Source organism: Mobula hypostoma, chromosome 26 (assembly GCF_963921235.1).
Source record: "Mobula hypostoma chromosome 26, sMobHyp1.1, whole genome shotgun sequence".
NCBI lineage: Eukaryota > Metazoa > Chordata > Chondrichthyes > Myliobatiformes > Myliobatidae > Mobula > Mobula hypostoma.
Window position 1 is genome coordinate 26542697 of NC_086122.1, and position 19278 is coordinate 26561974.

The following is a 19278-nucleotide window of genomic DNA, read 5'->3' on the forward strand; positions in this document are numbered from 1 at the left end:
TAGGTTAAAACAGTGATCTGAACGGGGTATTTAATATCAGGAGGATACAGCAGAAACAATTTCTCTGAAATCAAGATGAATGAAAATTACTAAATCATGGGCACCTTTTCTATCCTTGTACTGATGCAAGGACTTTCATGCTCTTTCTCCCATGTTCATACTCCCACAAGATAGCATTGAACCCACCAAAAGGACATCAATCTCATAATTTATCTTGACAAGGTGATGCAGAAATTTTAAAGAACTTATTACTTATATGATGCAAAATGCACCCATTTGTGTAAAAAAAATGTTTTTAAATTCAATGGAAAAAAACTTTAGGAATTGGAAGAAACATTTGCAATGCAAACTATTAATGTCAAGATATTTTGGTAAATTGGTCTAAGTGGTAAAAAGCAACTCTCTCAGAAAACAATTTTCTTTAGTCGCTCCAGTTAAGATATTACTATTATCAAAATGTCCACCTCTCTTTGTAATACTATCAGTTCAGGTTTTAAAACAATTCCTTTATCAGCTTTACAAAGGCAATTACAGTAAAACAAAGTTTTCATTCATACGCATCTGACAAGAAAATCCAAACAGTAAAGGAAATGCCTTAAACCCAACCCTTTTTTGCACTGCGGACCAGTTTAATATTGACAATATTCTTGCAGACTGGCCGACCGGGGGGGGGGGGGTGAGGGTAGGGTTGCCAACGGACAAGAGTAGCAGTCAAATACGTTGAGCTTACCCAGAAGAAGACTACAATGACCATGAAGCCTTGTGCGGGCACCAGTGCGCTCGTGCCAATTTTTTCTACAAATCGTGTTTGGCGAGTTAATCACGACCGGAATATAGCTGATAAATGGCTAATACACTCAATTCCGTTTCTAAACGGGTTTATCTAACGAATTTAATATTAAACATGCAGCGCATATTTTCCTCGCATGAATACAGTGATAAGTCAATTATCGGGGAGGACGGGAGCTTGAAATAAGTGTTGAATGAACTTCTAGTAGAAGTGGTAGAGGCAGGTTCGATATTATCATTTAAAGAAAAACTGGATAGGTATATGGACAGGAAAGGAATGGAGGGTTATGGGCTGAGTGCAGGTTGATGGGACTAGGTGAGAGTAGCGTTCGGCATGGACTAGAAGGGCCAAGATGGCCTGTTTCCGTGCTGTAATTGTTATATGGTTATATAAGTCACTTTTAAGTCAATAGCATCATAACATTTTCAGTAACGTTTGGATATTAAACACACCACATATTTTCCCCATATGTACATATAAAATCATTGCAACACACCAATATCGCTGAATCAGTGGGAGCCCTGGGCTTGTTTCCCTGCAACAAGACAGTCCCATCAAAGGGTGATGGGAGACAGCAATACTCGAAGAGGGTTCCTTTATGTCCAGTCTATTCCGCAATTTAGTTTTCGTTGCATTCATTGCAGAGATATGTTGGAAATGGAAGCAACGTTTTCAGTGCTTTCGTGGCTATCTCAGGATATTTAGCCTTGAGTTTGATCCAGAATGCCGGCAGAGATGTTATGTCAAACATACTTTTCAGCCCACCATTATCTGCAAGCTCGAGGAGTTGATCTCCTTCCCGCGCAGACAAGCATGACGCGCAGGTAATGACCTCACATGTGTAATGACCTCGCGTGCGTTCAAGCTCCACAGTGGGCATGACAGGGAATGAGGAAAGGTGCAGCTGACTCATATCGCCAAATCATATCGTTTCCTCGCGGCCTGGTAGCACACGCTTTGCGGCCCGGTGGTTGGGGACCGCTGCCTTAAACAATAATTGCTTGACCCTGCTAAAATATGCTACCTGGAATACTGACCCATGCCCCCTTGATCCATATTGTGTATTTGCCCTTCATTATCTAGATTCTTTACATTGAAAACCAGAGAGAAACAATTATTCTGTAACATTCCAGAAATCCTTTGTGAATTTTGAATATCTTTTTCTATTAAGTAATTACTTATTTTCAGAAAACAGCTCTTCATTAAGATTTCAAACACTCATAAGCTACTTTTCAACTTTTAAAATCCTTTGGAATCTGCTTTTTATCCTACTGATCTACAAAGGCTTCTTTAACCAAAGTTAATCCTTTTTTTTGGACAATGAACGCTAATCATGAACCCAATTGATACAATCAAGCATTACATAATATTAGAATATTTCCCAACAGTTAGTTCCTAAAAGCGTAATATTTCTTACACTTCTTCAAAATTTTACTATCTTATTTGTTAGAAGATGTGTAAGAAAAAAAACTTAAGACTGCTTGCTGTTAACTTAAATAATTTCCTTTTATTGAAGTCAACCTTTAACAGAAAAATCAATCAGCTTCTACATTTCATTTCCGTCAATTTCAACAGTCCTTCATAAACATTACAAAAAACATCAGGCATGCAAAAGAATGGACAATGTTAAATTAGAGCTTGATAGGTTATGGACAGTCAGAATATAAGCAGCATCAGGTCCAGGTGCTCTTACATGGGTGATCCGTTACAGCAAAAGGTACTGATCGATTATTTTATGACAGAGGGGCGCAGGGTGACTGCAGAGCTAAGTGTGATTCTGCTCTCACAATTACAACATGGGTCATTAGATAATGGACAGAAAGGCTTGCAGTACAGTCGGCCCTCCCTATCCGCGAGGGATTGGTTCTGGGACCCCTCGCGGATACCAAAAAATGCAGATACTCAAGTCCCTTGTTCAACCTGTCTAAATATGGTGGACCTCAGGACCCAGCGGAACTCCGGACCTTACTTAACCTGTCTCAGTGTGGTGGACATTAGGACCCGGCGGCACAGCTCTGAATCCACAGTGTTTCTGTTCACGAAAATAATCACGATTTAAAATGAAGTGGAAATAATAAAGCAATCAGAAAGAGGTGAAACGCCATCTGTCATTGGAAAAGCGCTAGGCTACAGTCAGTCAACGACTGGAACAATTTTAAAGGATAAAGTGAGAAAGGCCCTGCCCCGATGAAAGCTACAATTATTACTAAGCAACACATTGGTTTATTTATTGGGTTTTGGGTTTTTGATTCTCTACATCAGCCCGGCATGGATGCGGAACATGCTCGGGAGCAATCTGTCACTGGATCGAACTTGGGAATTTCCATTCCCGAGCCCGGCACTGAAACATATGTTTCTTAAGTGTTTTATACGCATAGAAAGGTAAAATATATACTATATACTAAGACAAACGTTTGACTAACTGATGCTAAATAATACCGGATGTACCTGTTCCGACTTACTTAGTAAGGGAATGTCCGGATTTTTTTCGATCCCAATCCACGATAACCTACGCACATCCTCCCGTATACTTTAAATCATCTCTAGATTACTTATAATACCTAATACAATGTAAATGCTATGTAAAATAGTTGTTATACTGCATTGCTTTGGGAATAATGACAAGAAAAAAAGTCTGTAAATGTTCGAACAACAAGTGCTGGAAGAGCACTTGCGGGTTTTCTCGATTCGCGGTTGGTTGAATTCACACATGCAGAACTCGTGGATAAGGAGGGCCAACTGTACTTCCCCCATAACATTAACTCAAGCAGTATTATGGAAAGAACTTAATAAATACTGTACGTTATATTCTCTATCTACATAGCTCAGTAAGAGACATTGTACAGTAAAACCTCCACTTGTAACCAATACCATTCACTAGAGGTTTTAAAAGGGGATTCCTCTTATTGAATTATTTTGCAGCTATTAATCACAGGCAAAAGGTCAAGTATCCTGCACCTGATACCCCAAAGCCACTTAACAATTTAAGAAGCTAATTTGGGAGCATAAATGAAAAATCCTCTCTTATTTGGACACTCAAATAAATGCCAACCAAAAATTGATTCTTGATAGTATCCAGAGGGTGATGATGAGGAAACTAAAGAATAGAAACCAAGATCACTCTGGTTGATCATCACCCCATCCCACAACAGTTCAGTCATTGCTCCTATCATCAGTGCAACATGCATAAAATGCACTACAGCACTTTGTGATGGCTTCTTCAACCGTGTTTCTCAAATTTACTATCAGCAACAAAAAGATCCACAACCTACAAGTTCACCTCAATCTCAAAGCTGAGGTATGCATCTTCACCTCAAAAGCCATAGCAGCTGCTCACTATCATCTTCAAGAACAATGACAGCTAGCCGTTGAATACTGACCTTGTCAGTGACATTTACTTCCTATTAAAATGAACATAATAAAAACATGCAGCTTGATGTCTCAACATCATTACATTTAGGTGGGCGTAACAAATTACTGACAAACTTGCTTCTGGAGGCATCTGTTTAAAAAAAACACATCCCCTAAATGCTCAGAAACACATTAATATGAAAATTAAGTTACAATCAGAATTGAATAGTACAGCAAGACTGGATTTCAATTCATTAAACACTTGCATCAGCAGAGAGGAAAATACTGATGACAGGCTCTACTTAAACTGGGTTAGGAATCAGTTCGTTGATGAACTGGATAACTGGAGATTGTCGAACAGGCCTTAAACCAAGGGGTCCCAACCTGGGGTCCACACACCCCTCAGTTAATGGTGGGGGTTCATGGCATAAAAAAAGTTGGGAACCTGTGCCTTGAACCAATCAAATTAAAGATGATGGGCAAGGAGAAGGGGTTCAGATGGAAGAAGAATTATATATTTAATGAGAAAAATCAAGACCGTACAGAAAGGTCACAATTTTGGCAAGAAGCAGAGCAGACATCCCACCCTGCAAAAACTCATTTCAGGGAGGTTAGCAGCACCCCCCGCCCCCGCAACCCCATATCCACCCCCCCCAACCTCCAAGGGTGTATGTAATACTTTGTTTAGTGATTTTGTCTAATCTGTAAACCAAGTTGGGTATATGCAGCAAATGTGACATTAAAATATATACTTATATTATATATTCATGTTTATTCTATTACAACTTTAAGCAAGTCTACAGGGAGTTTGGCCTCATCACGTGGGACATCAATAGCGTAGCTCCTTGGCAGCTAGCCAGCTAGTTTAAATCAGGGATCCCCAACCTTTTTAACACCGCGGACCTGTTTAATATTGACGATATTCTTGCGGACTGGCCAATGGGGGGGGAGGGGGAGAGGTGTTAAATGCGACAGGAATATAGGTGATAAGTCAACTATAAGTCACTTGCAAGTGGCTGATACACTCAATTTCATTTCTAAAGGGGTTTATCTAACGAATTTAATATTAAACACAGCGCATTATTTTCCTTGCATGAATGTAGTGATAAGTCAATTACAGTATAACAGTGGTCCCAAACCTCCAGGCCGCGAACCGATTCATTGCTGTGAAGAATGCAGTGGGACAGCAGTAGCCAGAACGCACCCAGCATTCTTTAAGAAAAAAGCTGAAAAAAACAAGCTAATTGATTAGGTGCCAGGTGGCACCTAATCAATTAGCTTGTTTATTTTGGCTTTTTTCTTAAAGATGTGCTGGGTGCGTTCCGGCCACCGCTGCATTCTTTGCGGCCCGGAAATTGGGGACCACTGATAAGTCACTTATAAGTCAGTAGCATCATAACATTTTAAGTAACGTTTGGATATTAAACACACAGCAAGTATTTTCCTTGTATGAACATATAAAATCATTGCAACACACCAATATCGCTGAATCAGTGGGAGCCCTGGGCTTGTTTACCTGCAACAACACGGTCCTATAGAGGGGTGATGGGAGACAGCGATACTCGAAGGGGGTTCCTTATGTCCAGTCTATTCCGCAATTTAGTTTTCGTTGCATTCACTGCAGAAAACTCCACTTCACAGAAATATGTTGGAAATGGAAGCAACGTTTTCAGTGCTTCTGTGGCTATCTCAGGATATTCAGCCTTGACTTTGATCCAGAACGCCGGCAGAGATGTTAAGTCAAACATACTTTTCAGCCTATTGTCATTTGCAAGCTCGAGGAGTTGATCTTTTCCCCGTGCTGACATGGATGATTCACCAGGGACATTCACAAATGGGTCACGGACCCATTCCTTTGCATGTCTTAGGTCACTGATGACCTCGCGTGCGTTAAAATTCAACAGTGCGTGACAGGGAATGAGGAAAGGTGCATGCTGACTCATATCGTTTCATATCGCCAAATCATAGTGGTGGTTGGGGGACCACTCTTAGCATGAAGAGAGACCAATCAGGATGCTCGCTCTCCCCCTCCCTCTCAAAAAAATCTATTTCCAGGATATTGCATATAATTTCAGGTGTCAGGAAGCCACTATCGATATGTGGGAGACTCCCGGAACTTCCGGGAGAGGTGGGATGTCTGACAGAGTGATAACTAGCCTACAATTAAAAAGCTGTTACATAAACTACTGGCAGAACTGGAAAATCAATGGATTTGATTTTATAGGCATCAAGGTGAACGGATATTGCTATGACAATAAACAATGACAAAGTTAGTTATATGGAAAAATCTATCCATTAAAGAGATTAGCATCAATTGGTGAAGTGGAGTGGGAAAATACAGAATGACATGAGACAAAAAGCATTTTTGGTGGAAAGTGTATTGATTAATTAAATTTATAACAAAGGTCAACAATAATCATGAGAATTTCAATCCTCATGCAGACTGGGCACACCAAATGGACAAAAGTAGTTTGGAAGACAAGACTCTGTAACATTTGACATCAAAAGAATGAGTATTTTATGTACATGTTATTACTGTGTACAGGGGCGTAGTTAAATAACAGAAATAAAGATGCTTCCAGATTGCCAAGTGGTTACCAGCCATTTTAATAATCAAGATAAAAAGACCCAATACAGGCTGCCCCCAGGTTATCATCACCTGACTTACAGTCACTCATACATATGAATGAGTTCCCATAGTATGATATATATACATCATTGCTCTGACATATGGCGGAACTCTCTCTCTACTTTTAGTAATTGTTCTTTCTCATCGGTCTTGCATACTTTTAATACTATTCATTGCAATACGGTGGAGGTACATTTAACATATTTTACGTATTTTCAGCCTTGTGAACAAAAAATCAAGTCAAGGATGCCCGTAAAAACTGAACCCATTTGTACCTGGGGATGGGCTGGATATTGCATTCAGGTTTATAACCAAAGGTAGGTGTGAGAAGTCATCGTCTGCAAGGAGCTAGACAGGTGAAGTGAGCAATACGGTAAAGTCTGATGGAGCCTAACATGGGGAAAATGCTGGAAATCCACTTTGGTGCACATGACTGGAAAGCAACTGTAGATTCTCGGAAAGAATTACTAAAATGAGATCACTATCTTTTTGAAAAGAGATTGGTAAAGTTTGTCCTTCACCTGAAGAACATAGGTGATTTTATTGAAACAACACACATCAAAGTTGCTGGTGAATGCAGCAGGCCAGGCAGCATCTATAGGAAGAGGTACCGTCGACGTTTCAGGCCGAGACCCTTCGTCAGGACTAACTGAAGGAAGAGTGAGTAAGGGATTTGAATTTCAAATCCCTTACTCACTCTTCCTTCAGTTAGTCCTGACGAAGGGTCTCGGCCTGAAACGTCGACGGTACCTCTTCTTATAGATGCTGCCTGGCCTGCTGCGTTCACCAGCAACTTTGATGTGTGTTGCTTGAATTTCCAGCATCTGCAGAATTCCTGTTGTTTGATTTTATTGAAACATACATTTCTGATACCGATGAGAAGAGTACGTATTAAATGGTTTTGAACTTGGAGCATAGATTCAGATAAAATGTTGGACTTGTAAAAGAAGCCAATTTCCTTTGTACATCTTAAGAATTCTCTACCTTGGAGTGCTCACCTTAGTGTGAAATGTCCAAACCTTTATTAAATCTAAGCCTTAAATTCTTCACCCTTTAACCACAGAAGGCCTCTTACCATTTATCTTTATTAGTTTTCTCAGAATTATGTACTTATTTACAATCAAATTCCAGTTCTTACTTGGAGTAAGATCTTTAAGTCAAGAACAGTGTAGCAACTGCAATGAAGTAAGAACTGGAATTCGATTGTAAACAAGGTGGGAGAGCAGAAACCTGACTAGATGAGGACTGACCAATCAGGCGGGATGGACTACGGGGGTATAAATACCACCAGACTGGACATGCCCAGGCATCATCCCTGATGAAGATAGCAGAATTTTGTCATTGAAATATCGGTTATAATATCGGTACCCAGCAGGAAGTCAAGAAGAGTTTATTCGACATCAGCTAAAGCCTGAACAAAAACCTTTTATTAAATTGTTACAAACATATCACAAAACCTTTGCCTTACAACCAGCAACTGAAACATAGTTATTGAGAATCTGGAGCATAGGATGATGTTTCTTTTGTAATTAATTGATTATTTCATCATCAGCATTGGGCTGTAACTTCAAATAGCTGATGGATGAATCTTCAATAAACTAAATGAGGTTTTTAAAGCAACAAATTGACTGAATGAATGCTTATGGCCTTGATCTATCTTTTTAATATATCTACTGACTACTTTAGTGGTAGAGCAGATGTGATTCAACAGTTGTTCAGGGTTTTCCTGAATGAAGTATCCAAAATTTTGGATACATTGCTCCAGTAAAGCAGTTACAGCCTAAATTACTCTGGAAAGTACAAAATGCAGCAAACCCATATAAACAGCAATGTAATAATGACTAATCAATTTCAGGGGTGCTAGTTGAACAACAAAATATCAGCCACTGCAGCAATAGAATGCCCCATCGCATTTTCAATTTAGTGCCATGGCACCTTTTGCATTCACTCATTCTAAAGAAGATAACGCAACATTAAATCACGTGCAAGAATTCCACAAACTGAGTCACAGTCCACACTGGAATAAGAATAGTCAAAATTTAAGGAGGGTGCTTTAAATACCCTCCCAGTTTATGGAGTCAGATGCTTTAATAAAATTAACGGACATGTATTGTAGCTCACGCTGCTCTTTGAAATTTTCCTGTAGTTGCTACACTGTGAAAATCATATCAACTTTTAAATTGTCAGAATCCATACAATGATTTCAGGAGCTTTGGCCACTGGGTAGTTGAAGTTAAGGAGGTCTGTGGTGTTAACATTTCCTGGTGGCAGACAGCAGTGAGATGCCTCTGTAGTTGGCAGAGTCAGGTTTATCTCCTTTCTTGATGATGATCATGGTCACCACTTCTGAGATCCCTTGGTATGTCCTCCCCTTCCCATAAGCAGACTATAAAATTGCAGATGCAACTTTAAAAAAAAGTTAAAATGTTTTTAAAATAGTCAATATCGCAATACAGTGCAGATACAGGTCCTTCAGTCCAACAAGTCCATGTCGAAATTGGCGCCACTCAAACCAATTGGCCCAATTTCCTGTGTTCAGCTTAGATCCTTCTAAGTCCCAGCCATCCACGAATCTATTCAAGTGTTTCTTAAATCATACTATTTTACCTGCCTCAATCACTTCCTGACAGATCATCACACATATTCACAATCTTCTGCATGAAAAATTTGCCACTTAGGTACCTTTTAAATCTTTCTCCTCCCACCCTAAATCGATGCTGCCTAGTTTTAGATTGCCCTACCCTGGGGGGAAAAAACAGTTAACATTCACCTTTTTAAACATTTCTAAGGTCACCCAAGTTCCTACGTTCCAAGGAATAAAGACCTAGGCTGGCCAACTTCACCCTACACGTCAAGCCAACTAGCTCTGGCAACATCCTTGTAAATCTTTTCTGCATCTTTCCAGTTTAACCACATCTTAACTATAATATGGTGACCAAAACTGCACACAACACTCCAAGTACCCTCACCAACTATTTGTGCAACTCCTTTACTCAATGCCTTGATTAAGGCCAGCATATTAAATATTCTTCCTTCATCATCCTGTTCATCTGTGATACCACTTTCAATGAACTATGCACTCGTACTCCTATATCCCTCTGTTCCATTACACTTCCTAGGGCCCTACCACTCACAGTACAAGACCTACTTGGTGTGACTTTCCAAAATGCATCAACTCACCCTTATCTGTATTGAAATTAATTTGCTGCTCCTTGGCCCACTTCCCAAACTGATGAAGATTGCTTTGTAATCTACGGTAACCTTCTTCAACAATGCCACCTCCTAATTTCATTTTATCCACAAACATACTTACCAAGCATTGTTTATTTGCATTTAAATTATTTATATAAATAACAAATAAGGGTCCCAACGCTGAATACTGCAGCACACCATTAATCACCAGCCTCCATTCAGAGAAATAACCTTCAACCACCTTGCTCTGCTTCCTACCTCCAAACTAAATTTTAATGCGAGAAGATGGCAGCGCGACGGCAGCGTGCGGGGCCTTTCCGGTGATGAATATCCGTTATCTGTCAAGTAGGGGACTGTGCACAATCCTGATTTGATGGAGACAGACGTGAGAGTACGGATGAACATCTGGAAACTTCTGAAACAACCGCTTCGCTGCTGCTGCTTCTGCTACTGTGTGGTAACCAGAATCTCCGGAGCAGAAGGCTCCGAAATCCTCCGCTTTGCGTGTTTCAGCAGCCGGGGCGAGGTCGAAGGTGCTCGGCAGAGGATGGCGCTCGGGAGGCTGTATCGGAGGGCTGGTCGGAGGCTCAAAGTTTTCGGACGGATGGACTCAGTGTCGGCTGCTTCCAAGGCATCAGCAAGTCGACGGTGCCTGGAGGTTTATCGCAGGGAGTTTCTCCCTTTTGCCACCTGCTATCGGGGACTCGGGAGTCAATCGACTCGGGGACTTTTGGGACTTTTTTTTACCGTGCCCATGGTTTGTTCTTCATCAAATTATGGTATTACTTTGCACTGCTGTAACTATATGTTATAATTATGTGGTTCTGTCAGTGTTAGTCTTTGGTTTGCCCTGTTTTCTGTGATATCACTCTGGAGAAACATTGTATCATTTCTTAATGCATTTATGCATTTCTAAATGACAATAAGAGAGGACTGAGTGTTCTCATAATCTAACCACCTTTCCCTTGATTCTAAGCGATCTAACCTTCCAGACCAGCCTACCGTGTGGGACCTTGTTGAAGGCTTTGCTAAAGTCCAACCACCAACGTTCCCTGCCCTACTCTCATCTAAGTTTTTAGTTGCTTCTTCAAAAAAAAATTTTTTAATATTTTGCAAGTATACTGCTCGCTCTCAAGGCCTTATTAGTTTTTTACATTTTGGTAAGGTCTTTGGAAAGGAAAAGTATGTTCCTGTTAGAAGGAAGGATGGAGATGGAAAGATAAGAGAACCTCAAGGAGGTTCTTTGAGCTCATCTGCAGAAACAGCTTAATTTCTACCTCTAATGTCTCTTTTTTTCCCTCTTTTTAAAGGTGGATGGGTTCTATTAGTGCCCCACTCAAATTGCACTCAAATTGTGGTTCTTTGTGGCAATGGGACCCACTCCTGGGGCTCACTGACTGACCATTTTTCGATATCCCAAGGGCTTGACCTAGCAGAAGAGTGTGCCTTTAGGGTTCCAAGGCTTCGTGGCCCTATGGATGAGCTGATTCTATGCTGAGGCCACCAACTGAAGCATTGTGGGAGGAAACAGAAAATCCAGAATAGCGGATCAGCAGTCAGGTGTCTGTACTTGATGAACTGCTCTCTCTCTCTCATTTGTGGGGGAAGAGTACATTGCCAATTCTCAAGTTGGAGAACTCTGAAAAGTGACACAACAGACTTTATCACCGTAAATCAGTGAGATGTTTGCTTTCGCTGGTCTCCCCTTGCACTGTGTGACACCTCTCTGCTCCTTTATTAGGAAGAGGAGCACCTGTGGCATGTCGAATTGGTTGAGGGAACGTTTACTTTTTCTGCAGATCATGGGCTCTCTTGGGGGCATTGCTATTGCTTGCTTGGTGGATGGTTGGTGCTGATGCTTTTTTGCTGAAGTGAGGGGGAGGGGGAGAGTTGATACTTTGTTGCTGCTTGTGTGTGGGAAGGGGAAGTAGGGGGATTTGGGGTTCTAACGGTTTTATTCTCATTCATTCTTTGGGGTACTCTTCTGTTTTCGTAGGTGTCTGCGAAGACCAAGAATTTCAGGTTGTATTTTGCATACATTCTCCGATATTAAATGGAACTATTGAACTATAGATGTCTAGAGATATGAAGGAAAAGGAAAAGTATGTAAAGCTTTTGAAGTTAGAATCAAACCTGAGGAGTATAAAAAAGCCAGAAAAGAACTAAGGGAGGGAATTAGGAAAGACACGAGGGGCCATGAAAAGTTCCTGGCAAGTAGGATTAAGGTGAATCCCAAGGCATTCTATACATAGTTCAAGAGTAAGAGGATAATTAAGGAGAGGGTGGGACCACTCAAAAATAAAGGGGGAGAACATTTGCTTGGATGCAGAGAATGTGAGTGAGGTACTTATTGAGTACTTTGCTTCAGTATTTACTACGGAAAGGGATATGAAGGATCAGGAGATCAGTGCTGAGTGTATAATGTCATGTGTGACGCCAAGCAGAGCTGCAGGACGGATGATGCTAATGAGAGAGATAATGGAAGACAATGGAGAAACATTCAAAATGCTAATAAGAGAGAAGAGAGAGATTAACGAGAAAGAAACACAATTCTGATGTTGGCGTCTGCGACAGGCCGTTTGCTTTGAACCTGAACTGTTTGAAGTTTGATGGACAGGTGATATCCCAGCAGGGGGATAAAAATAGTAGGTTTGCTAAGGCACGGGACACACGCCACGAGACCCTGGAAAGAGCAGTGTGCCCCACAAGGTGGTGGAAGTTTGGAGGACCGGTTCGCGGGAATCGGTCAGAGGCTCACAGAGTGTAAAGGTACGACTGGTGGGAACCTGGTGTGTGTCCGTCCTTGCCTGGGTGCCAGGTTCACCATGGAAGAACGATTGCATCCGGAACGGAGGGGTCACAGTCGGTGACCACAGCTGGATCAGAAGGCATCGAAAAGGTTTGCCTGAAACCAACTGCATCTCTCACTCTCTCTCCAATGGTACAACAACAGCGATTACTTCGAACTGCACTAGACTGAACTGAACTCTGCTTCACTTAAGACTGATCATTTTACCCCTAGACTGCAATAGAGCTTGGTTGATTCCTATTACCCTATTTCTGTGTACATGTGTATACTATCATTGCTAACCTGTTACATTTATATCCTTACGATTAGTGTACCGCATTACTTATTTCTTTAATAAAACTTTATTAGTTCCTAGTAATCACAGACTCCAACACGTGTTCCATTTCTGCTGGTTTGGCAACCCAGTTACGGGGTACATAACAATAAATACATTAGGGAGTTCAAGGAGGAGGAATCCTAGTGAGTGTTAAGGTAGATAGGTCCCCAGGGGCTGATGGGATTTATCTCGTTATTGAAGGAGGCAAGTGACGAGATTGCTGGTCCCTTGACCAGTATCTTTGTGTCCTCTCTAGCTCCAGGGGAGGTCCCAGAGAACTGATGAGTGGCTAATGTTGTATCTCTATTTAAGAAGGGATCAACCTCCCAGTGGCCAAAACTCCTCAAATCAATGTGTGGCTCTGCGTGTGGCAGGTTGTGCCTTACCAACTTGATTGAGTTTTTTGACTAGGTGACAAGAGAGATCAGTGAGGGTAGGGCAGTGGATGTTGTGTACATGGATTTCAGTAAGGTATTTGACAAAGTCCCTCATGGGAGGCTAATCCATAAGATTAAGATGCATGGGATCTGCGGCGAATTGACTGTATGGATTCAGAACTGGCTTGCGCATAGAAGACAGACGGTGGTGGTTGAAGTGACTTATAAAGCTGGAGGTCTGTACTTAGTGGAATTCTGCAGGGATCCGTGTTGGGACCTCTGCTGTTTGGGATACATATAAATGACCTGGATGAAAATGTAGATGGGTTGGTTAGTAAATTGCAGATGATAGCAAGATCGGTGGAGTTGTGGATTGTGCAGAAGATTGGCAGAGAATATAGAACAATATAGTTCAGTTGCAGATATTGGCTTAGAAATGGCAGATGGAGTTTAACTCAATATGAGCTGTTGCACCTCAGTAAGGCGAATACAAGAGAGTCAGTCTACAGTACACTGTTAAGGGCAAGGTCCTTAACAGCGTTGCAGAGCAGAGAGATCTTGGGATCCAAGTTCACAGCTCCTTGAAAGTAGCTACACAAGTCGTTACGGTGGCTAAGAAGGCTTATAGAATGCTTCAAAATAAAGTTCAACAGTCAGGAGCTTATGTTGCAACTCTACAAAACTCTGGTTAGACCACACCTAGAGTACTGCGTACAGTTCTGGTCGTCCCACTACAGAAAGGATTTTGAGGCTTTGGAGAGATTGTAGAAGAGGTGTACCAGAATGCTGCCTGGTTTAGAGGGCACGTACTATCATGAGAGGCTAGATAAACGGGCTGTTTTCTCCAGAGCATCAGGCGCTGAAGGAATATCTGAAAGAGGTTTACAAGATTACAAGAGGCATAGATAGTGGACAGAGTGCATCTTTCCCAGGGTTGAAGTGTCTAATACCAGAGGGCATGCATTAAAGGTGAGAGGGGATGGTTTTAAGGGGGATGTGATCTTTTACTCAGAGAGACGTGGATGCCAAGAATGTGATGTCTGGTATGGTGGTAGAGGCAAATACATTGTAGGGAGGACCAAGAAGGTATGGACAAGGGAAGCACAGGAGAGCATACAGGCCTGCTTTGAATTGTTGGTCTGGACCATATTCAGGGATTCATCTTTGAAAATGGATGAGTATGCTTCAGCTTTTACCGACTTCATTAAAACCTGTGTGGATGAGTGTGTACCTATAAAGGCTTGCTGTACATTCCCAAACCAAAAGCTGTGGATAGATCAGGAGGTACGTTGTCTGCTGAAGGCTAGATCTGTAGCATTCAAGTCTAGCGACCTAGGTCTGTACCAGAAAACCAGGTATGACTTGCGGAGGGCTATTTCAAGGGTGAAGAGACAATTTCAAACGAGGTTGGTGGTGACATTGAATGCACAACAACTCTGGCAACTCAGGGTTTGCATGACATTACTTGCTACAAAGCGAAACCCAATAGCATAAATGACAGCGATGCTACACTACCAGATGAACTCAATGCCTTTTATGCCCGCTTTGAAAGAGAGAATATAACTGCAGCTGTGAAGATCCCTGCTGCACCTGGTGATCCTGTGATCTCTGTCTCAGAGGCCAATCTGAGGCTGTCTTTAAAGAGGGTGAACCCTCGCAAGGCGGAAGGTCCCGATGGAGTACCTGGTAAGGCACTGAAAACCTGTGCCATCCAAATGGCACGAGTATTCAAGGACATTTTCAACCTCTCACTGCTACAGGCCGAAGTTCCCACTTGCTTCAAAAAGAAAACAATTATACCAGTGCCCAAGAAGAATAATGAGCTGCCTTAATGACTATCGCTCAGTAGCACTCACATCTACAGTGGTGAAATGCTATGAGAGGTTAGTCATGACTAGACTGAACTCCTGCCTCAGCAAGGACCTGGACCCATTTGCCTATCGCCACAATAGGTCAATGAAAGACATAAACTCAATGGCTCTTAACATGGCCTTAGGTCATCTGGACTGTACAAACACCTCCGTCAGGATGCTGTTCATTGACTATAGCTCAGCATTTAACACCGTCATTCCCACAATCCTGATTGATAAATTGCAGAACCTGGGCCTCTGTACCTCCCCCCGCAAATAGATCCTCTACTTCCTAACCAGAGACCACAATCCATACAGATTGGTGATAATATCTCCTCCAACACTGAAGTGTATGCCTAGCCCACTGCTCTACTCTCTCTATACCCATGACTATGTGGACAAGGCATAGCTCAAATACTATCTTAAATTTGTTGATGATACAACCATTGTTGGTAGAAGCTCAGATAGAGATGAGAGAGCATACAAGAGTGAGATATACAAACTAATGGGAGTGGTGTTGCAGCAACAACCACCTTGCACTCAACATCAGTAAGACAAAAGAGTTGATTGTAGACTTCAGGAAGGGCAAGACAAAGGAACACATACCAATCCTCAGAGGGATCTGAAGTGGAGAGAGTGAACAGATTCAAGTTCCTGGGTGTCAAGATCTCCGAGGACCTAACCTGGTCCCAACATATCGATGCAGCTATAAAGAAGGCAAGACAGCGACTATACTTCATCAGGAGTTTGAAGAGATTTGGCATGTCAACAAAAACACTCAAAAATTTCTATGGATGTACTGTGGAGAGCATTCTGACAGGCTGCATCACTGTCTGGTGTGGGGTGGGGGTGCTACTGCACAGGACCGAAAGAAGCTTCAGAGGGCCATAAGTCTAGTCGGCTCTATCTTAGTACCCAGGACATCTTGAAGCAGCGGTATCTCAAAAAGTCTGTGTCCATTATTAAGGACTCCCAGCGCCCAGTGCATGCCCTTTTCTCACTGTTACCATCAGGTAGGAGATACAGAAGCCTGAAGGCACACACTCAGCGATTCAGGAACAGCTTTATACCCCTCTGCCATCCTAAACAGACATTGAATCTATGAACACTACCTCACTTTTTTAATATATATTATTTCTGCTTCTTGCATGATTTTTAATCTATTCAATATACATATACTGTAATTGATTTACTTAATTTAATTTATTTTTGCTTTTTTAATATTAGGTATTGCATTGAACTGCTACTGCTAACAAATTTAACGACACATGCCAGTGATAATAAACCTGATTCTGATTCTGAAATACATAAATACATTATAGGCTTTTAAGAGACATTTGGATAGGCACATAGATGCAAGGAAGATGAAAGGACATGGACATGATGTAGATAGGAGAGATTAGTATTTGGGTATTTTTGATTTGCTTTTTAGTTGGGCCAACACTGTGGGCCGAATGGCCTGTTCCTGTGCTGAACTGTCCTATATCTTTTCACTTCATTGGTAATAGGCTGCTTCAAGTAGCCTATGGGACAAGATCAAGGACACTATTAGGACAGTTGAAGAGGTGTCTGAAGTATTACTTCTAGCAGTTATTGACTGTCCATTTCTGATGCATTACACCTGCTCTCAACTGTTAGTGGAGTGGTGTCTTGCCCATTTAGGCCATAGATGGCTCTTCAGCACTGAAGATTCAAAAAGCTGCTTTGTCTCACGTAGAACACCCTCAGATTCCTCAAAACCTCTGAAACATGATTGCTCAAAGTAAAGGAGCAATTGCTGATATTGAGAATCAAGGTCATTCTATGGAAGTACACAGAGACAGCGGATTAATAGAAGCAGCACACCACCCCACAAACTATCCACTCACTTGCCTCATCAATGGGGACTCTGTGGCTCCCAAAATGCTCTTCTGGCTATCTATAAACCACAAAAATAGTGTGGAGGTCATCCACGACCCTAAGAGACCACCAAAGTAGAAAAGGAGAAGACCTGGCTTCAGGTAACAAGGGTATGCAAGTTAGTGGTAAAAATAGAAAACCCTATGTAATTTATAGGAAGAAATTCCAAAACACAGCTAAAACAATGACCAAAAGACAGCATTGTTCAGCTTTAAATAAAAGACCAGAATGGAAATGACATAATTGGTAATGGTAAAATGTGTGGTGGTGGCTGCAAATAGCAGGGAAATGCTAAAAGTAATGACTTTGGTATTTTATTTACATTACAAAACATATCCAGGACCAGTGTAAACTAAAAAAAAAGGTTCATTTAATATTATTTTTAAACTAATATATATCCACAAGCTACACATCACACACCCTCCTTCATTTGGTTCCCCTATCATCCACCAGATCTTTCTCCACCCTCCCCCTCAACTTTTTAAAAAATATATGGCTATCTCTTTTCATCCCATTGTTGATGAAGGGTCTGGACTGGAAACATGGTCTGTCCATTTCCATCCACAGAACCTGCCTGACTCGCTGAGTTCCTCCAGTTTTTTTGTGTTTCTGCAAAATCTACAACTTTATTTCAAAATTAAATATTTGCGTGAGCAAAAACATGTCTTGGTCTACACTCAATACCTGCGTTTTAGAATCCCGTGTTTGGTAGTTTAGGGAACGACACAAGAGTTAACGCAAAAGAGAAACGCAAAAACAGTTTCATAACATTTCCTAATTTCATTCCCGTGCAACAGGCTTCCTCTAATAGTGTATTTCTGTCATGATTCAATTATCGCCCAAGCTGAACAAAATGCGCTCATTTGGTACAGACTGAGGCAATGTATATCAGATGGAAGGTTGAATTATTTCGCCCGTTCCTCTATACTAGACTACTGGAAGCGGATGTTACGTTCTTCTAAATAACCACTAAAGTTCCCACACCACTTAACTATTCAACTCGTTAAATCTATTTATAAACATTAACCCCAGTGTTCAGAAACCACAACCTACGTTCGTAATATTTACGAGCATTGTGCGAATTCAACCTTCATTTATTTTCATTAATCCGGACTTTCTCCTTCCTCTAACTCTTAAACCAATCGTCCCACGATTTCATCCATCTACCTAGCCCAAGTTGCCGACTAATCGCCTCTTCATCAAGCTACGAGGAAGGAAACAACAGGTATACACAGCAATCGCTTGCTCCGGACGGTGGCTTTGCGCCTACTTTCTGGCTTTGCCTTCGTTCGCTTGTTTACAAACAGGCTTCAGGTGCATGCTTGCCAGACAGCAGGATTAAAAGGGCCTTTGCCCTTCGGGAAAAGCGTGGCAAGTCTCAATCCCCGAACATACGTACGGAAAACATAATCAATTGTAGCCGGCAAAGCACTGTCTGTGATTACAAACTGCATGGCTTTCCTTTCCCCTCATACCCCGATACTGGTTGTGCGTGGCTGCGAACTGGGCCGAGGCAGCGCTCACTTTCACGGGCCCAAACCACTTCTCGTCGATGCCCTGGCTTTTGTCAAGGGCTGGGCTACCTACCACAGTTCCCTTTAAAGCAATCCCGAACCTCCCCGAGCCGAGTCCCTACCTGGCGCCATTGGCTCCATTCCCGTCGCCGCCGATTCCGGATACCTATCGAACCCGATCTCCCACCAAACGACGCTTCAGTCAGAACAGATAATGCGCATGTCCCTAACAACCCACCTACAACACGCGTGCGCGGATTGGGGATCTTTAAACGGCGCGCGCGTGTGCACGTGCATGAGAACTGGGGCCAATCGTACAGTAGTTGTATGCTCAACTCGAATCTCACCGGGATTACTTAGTTTGGGGAACTAGAGTGTCGTTGATTACTTTTTCTGGACATTTGCTTGGGGCACTTGCAATGATACAATATAAATGCAATTTATCTGTGTAAAGTGGATAAGTATATGATAGTTCAAAATGACAGGAAAGGGAAGTGGTAAATAATAACTACTGTAATGGAATTGAAACGCCAATTCTATCATTCTTCTCT

The 19278-nt window shown here is 41.8% G+C and overlaps 1 protein-coding gene across 2 annotated transcripts in view; it reads right to left on the minus strand.

The window, feature by feature from the left end:
- LOC134338219 (protein argonaute-4) overlaps nucleotides 1–18945 on the minus strand; it is an 81516-nt gene extending 62571 nt beyond the window's left edge. For both annotated transcript variants that reach the window (XM_063033896.1, XM_063033895.1), the window contains exon 1: nucleotides 18850–18945. In XM_063033896.1, the coding sequence (XP_062889966.1) occupies nucleotides 18850–18868 (19 nt within the window). In that variant the 5' untranslated portion in view covers nucleotides 18869–18945. The remainder of the gene's footprint in view (nucleotides 1–18849) is intronic.
- Between the last annotated feature and the right edge of the window lie 333 nt (nucleotides 18946–19278).